This window comes from Procambarus clarkii, chromosome 43, assembly GCF_040958095.1.
Source record: "Procambarus clarkii isolate CNS0578487 chromosome 43, FALCON_Pclarkii_2.0, whole genome shotgun sequence".
Lineage (NCBI taxonomy): Eukaryota > Metazoa > Arthropoda > Malacostraca > Decapoda > Cambaridae > Procambarus > Procambarus clarkii.
The window spans coordinates 26,643,357-26,648,356 of record NC_091192.1 but is presented as its reverse complement, the minus strand read 5'-3'; the positions used below and the strand labels follow the sequence as shown (position 1 = coordinate 26,648,356).

General features: G+C 39.6%; 1 protein-coding gene across 1 annotated transcript in view; it reads left to right on the top strand.

The window, feature by feature from the left end:
- LOC123755820 (uncharacterized) overlaps positions 1-5,000 on the top strand; it is an 82,589-nt gene that overhangs the window by 52,125 nt on the left and 25,464 nt on the right. Inside the window, exons 9-10 of the mRNA XM_069299883.1 lie at positions 502-678; positions 4,285-4,703. Coding sequence (XP_069155984.1) covers positions 502-678; positions 4,285-4,703 — 596 coding nt within the window. The remainder of the gene's footprint in view (positions 1-501; positions 679-4,284; positions 4,704-5,000) is intronic.

Here is a 5,000-nt window from a genome sequence, read left to right as displayed (position 1 = left end):
TACAAGATAATATCTGACATACAAGATAATATCTGACATACAAGATAATATCTGACATACAAGATAATATCTGACATACGAGATAATATCTGACATACAAGATAATATCTGACATACAAGATAATATCTGACATACAAGATAATATCTGACATACAAGATAATATCTGACATACAAGATAATATCTGGTTCAAGTAATCTGTTGCTGGAAGTTATATGAGGTCATTTGCTCACACAAACAAGGTTCTTTAAAATTATTTACTCCATACACAGCTAATTTTTAAGAGAAGGTCATTTATGTATTTTGTAATCCAAAGGTCATTTAAGGTCACATGCTTCGCTTAGTTTGCTCCAAACAGTGACATAAACGGCCATTTACTCCAGTCACTTTGACCAAAGTAATGACTTTTTATTTGTTACCAATGAAGGGATATATATATATTTAAGGTCATTAAGATCACGGTAAAACATGACCTCTGAACAAGGTGACCCCATCCTTCAGGGCACAGGTGGCTGGGCTGACCCCAGACACACGGACACCGCCTGGGTCAATATTACTCTCATTGACCTCAACGACAACCCTCCCGTCTTCTCCCGCGCCCACGCCCACGTCACGGTGAGGGAGGACGCCCATGTTGGCACCCTACTCACGGCCCTCCCCGCCCTTGACCCTGATACGGTAGGTGGCACTCTACTCTCACTCGGTAGGCCTACTGGTAGGCTAATATTATGATTGCTAATATAGAAATAATTATGATATTACTTGTATGATTTTTTCTATGAATTATTATTATATTTTTATTATTATTATTTATCTTTATGAATTATTATAACTACAATTATTATTATTATTATTATTATTATTATTATTATTATTATTATTATTATTATTATTATTATTATTTTTATTATTATTATTATTATTATATGCAGTAATTTGCTAAGTAATTAGCCACAAGTCCACTATTCAGTCAGGGCAGTAAGTAGGCCTATATGTCTTTATGATAAGGGGCAAAAATTATAGAAATAATAAAATATTTCTAAATTAATTTAATTTACCTTTTTGAGAAATTTCTCAACTCATTTTAGTAGACAATTAATTTCCGTCTAAATGGATGGGTCAGGATGTCTTATTCTAAATTTGAATAAAATATTAAAAAAAAATGAACCTATAACTCGTTATATCTTCATTTTTTATTACATATCTTAGCGAAAACGTAACGAAAAATTCTGTTATTTGATCATTAAATGCGAAAAGTTTCCTGGAACAGGTCACAATGCCAGAGAAAAAAAACCGTTACATGTCAACGCTGTTCAAATGTTACGTCACTCTCTTATGGACCAATCACAGTGCTCTCCATTGGCACAGTTGCCAAGACGGTTTTGTTTTTCTTTAGTTTTCCCATCTTCCTGAAAGAATAGAACCGGAAATAAGCCGGAAGAAAAAACGAGAATATAGCCAGTCTTCACAAAGCAAAAAAAAATGAAATAAAATTCTCAGAGATGAAAGACAGAAAATAACGGTGACAATAATAGAGAAAATGGGAAATATAACTCGCCTGCAGAAAGAAAATGGGGGATGGGCGGGAGACATGATTATGAGATGTCATTACTTTCTGAAGAGGGAGGGAGGGAGTGGGAGGGAGAGAGAGAGAGAGGGAGAGGGAGAGGGAGAGAGAGGGAGAGAGAGGGAGAGAGAGAGAGAGAGGGAGAGAGCGGGAGAGAGAGAGAGAGAGAGAGAGAGAGAGAGAGAGAGAGAGAGAGAGAGAGAGAGAGAGAGAGAGAGAGAGAGAGAGAGAGAGAGAGAGAGAGAGAGAGAGAGAGAGAGAGGAAGGAAGAGGCGGTAAACGTTGAGACCAACCCACTATTAAGACCACCCTTTAACAACATCACTCTGCTATGAAGATCACCCAGTTATTAAGACCACTCTTGTACTAATGAGCCCTCGATAATAAGATCCTCCCATTATTAAGGCTATTAAGAACTGGAGCGTCAGAATAGTGAACCATAGAGGAGGGACCCAATGGTTGAAGCCCAACACTAACATTTTACGCCCCCCCCCTCTCTTACAATACATGAATAGTTAGGTGCATTGTCATGTTATATTTGCATGTGTGGCGCTCTCATGAGATTATACATGTCCTAATGCATACACATGTATGTATACAAACATAAATATACAGGTATATATATATATATATACATGTATATATTCATGTATGTATACTTGTATTCACAAGAACGTGATGTATCTCTGAGAAAATAAGAGTCCATACATTTAGACGGGACGCGCGTCCCAAGGAGTCCGAGGGACGCGCGTCCCAAGGAGTCCGAGGGACGCAGGTTCCGTCCTATAGGGCAGCCCCAATATGTTCTTATGTAGGTTTGAGTGTGCATAGTTTTGTGCATTTATCTCCCTATGTTCTCGTGGCATACTTGGCAGTTTCGTCAACACGTGATTTGGTGATGTTAACGTTTATTATTTAATGTTGATGTTCTATTGTCTAAAAATTTGGAACGCGAAGTCATCAGTAAGTTTATTTATGGACTTGTGGAGTCCAAGTATGAAGTTGGCACTACGGGCTCACCATAGCCCGTGCTACTTGGAACTTTGTTCCAGGTAGCGAATCTTTAACAACAACAAGAAGTATGAAGTTACATATTACTACAACAAGTGTTATATTAGGATACAATTTGTGTGGTTGATGTTGGGCTTAAGTTAAGCTTATCAACTTTTTGAAGGTTATCAGGGCCACTACAATATCTTACAGACCGACTAGCAAAATGTACCTTTGCCTTATATATAACCCAGGATAACGGTGACTTGTATCTATATCCCTGCCGAATGTGTTATTATATTTTGCAATTATTGAACTTTACTGCGTATCCTCTGTCTGTCTGTCTCTCTCTCTCACTAAGTCTATCTCTCTCGTCAGAAATTTCATATTGAATCAAATATTTTCTGTAGTTTCATAAGCTTCAGTGATCAATTCATGAAAAAAGGCCCAAAAAGTTACCCAAGAAGGTAAGAGCCGCACGCAACACAACCCGTCCAAACACAACGCAACACACCATAAACTCAATACAAAGCAAAACATACGGTGAAAGAACGCCTATGACAGAGAAGTAACACAGATGACCAAGCAGTACGGGATTACCCAACAGCGACGCAGTAGAACACCTCCCAGGCAACACATACACAACACTACCCCTCGTAACACAAAAGAAAGAGGCGGGTGGAGTGGTCCTGAGAAATTATTGGCCATATGAACGGACCAGAGTCTCTTATCTCTTATATCACCTGAGGAAACCGCGGTCTGTGCTTCATAGAAAACGGATAAAAATAGGAGTAACTGTTATATTTTAGCTATTAACCCTAAGGTCCTGAGGACGTAAGGGTGCACTGTAAGAAACTCATTATGAGAGAATACTGAAATGAATATTTTGAGCGTTTTGAATTAAGTTATATGTAAGTGCCCGTAAGTGTATGTCTGAGAGAGTGAACCAGCGTCTAATTGTTTGTGATCACGTCTAACGCCAAACGACCAGAAGGAACAAACAAGTAGTTTGTTAATGGACCACATAGATTTGATTCGATTTATCAGTAGAGCATTGTAAAAACCGCCAAATATTTCAACCCGTTCTCGCAAATTCGTAAAGTCAATATTGACTTATTAACTACGTGCATAGGTGATATACTAAACATAATAGATACCCCTAAAAAGATTCATAGAAAACACCGACCTTACCTAACCTTGTTAGTATCTTAAGATAAGCATCTTATTGCTTCGTAATTACAATTATTACTTAACCTATACCTATTATAGGTTAGGTAATAATTGTAATTACGAAGCAATAAGATGCTTATCTTAACATACTAACAAGGTTAGGTAAGGTCTGTGTTTTCTATGAATCTTTTTAAGGGTATCTATTATGTTAAGTATGTCACCTATGCACATATTTAATAAGTCAATATTGACTTATTAAATTTGCGAGAACGGGTTGAATATTTACATAAATATGCATATCAAGATGCAAGATCATCAGATTTCTTTTTCTATAATAATTGAAGTCATTTTTTTTACCTCTGAGATGTTAAAGAGCTCGTGTTATTATGATGCTACAGTGTATAGTAATTACCAGCAAAATCATATATTAGTATTCTTACTCCGCTTAACACTATTCATTACTGGTCTTCCTTACTCTTATCTCTCTTCTCTATTATTTGTCTCTCTCAAATAAGCTTTAATACCACTAAACTCTTCGTCTGTATCCCCTTGATAAGGAGGAGCAGGTGGGCGTGGTTGACTACCGCGTGGAGGGGGCGTGGCCTGGGTCAGTGGGCGTGGACGCTGCTGGGGGCGTGAGACTCCTACGCCCTCTTGACCGAGAATCCCCCCAGGGCGCTGAAGGAGTAGTGACCATCCTAGCAGTGGATAGGGGACATCCTCCGCTAACATCCACTGCTACCCTTGATGTCACCATCCTGGATATCAACGACTGTCCCCCACAGCTGCTCCTGCCGTCCCCTACGGAGCTCTACGTCCTGGAAGGGGCGTCGCCCACCGTCCTTGGCGTGCTGACGGCTACTGACGAGGACCAGTGGTCCTTGGGGCACGGCCCGCCCTTCTCCTTCGCTCTCGCCGAATCAAATCCCCCATATGTCCTGGAGAGTATTGAACTGAGGTTTAACCCCTGTGAGTAGTTGGGAGTCTCTCTCTCTCTCTCTCTCTCTCTCTGTCTCTCTCTCTCTCTCTCTGTCTCTCTCTCTCTCTCTCTCTGTCTCTGTCTCTCTGTCTCTCTCTGTCTCTCTCTCTGTCTCTGTCTCTCTCTCTCTCTCTCTCTTTCCCCTCTCTCTCTCTCTCTCTCTCTCTCTCTCTCTCTTTCCCCTCTCTCTCTCTCTCTCTCGCAGATATCGTAGGAGGATTGGTAACTAAGAAAATCCTCACTCACTCCCTCTCAAGAAGACGCTTACATAAACAAAAACAACAAATACAAACG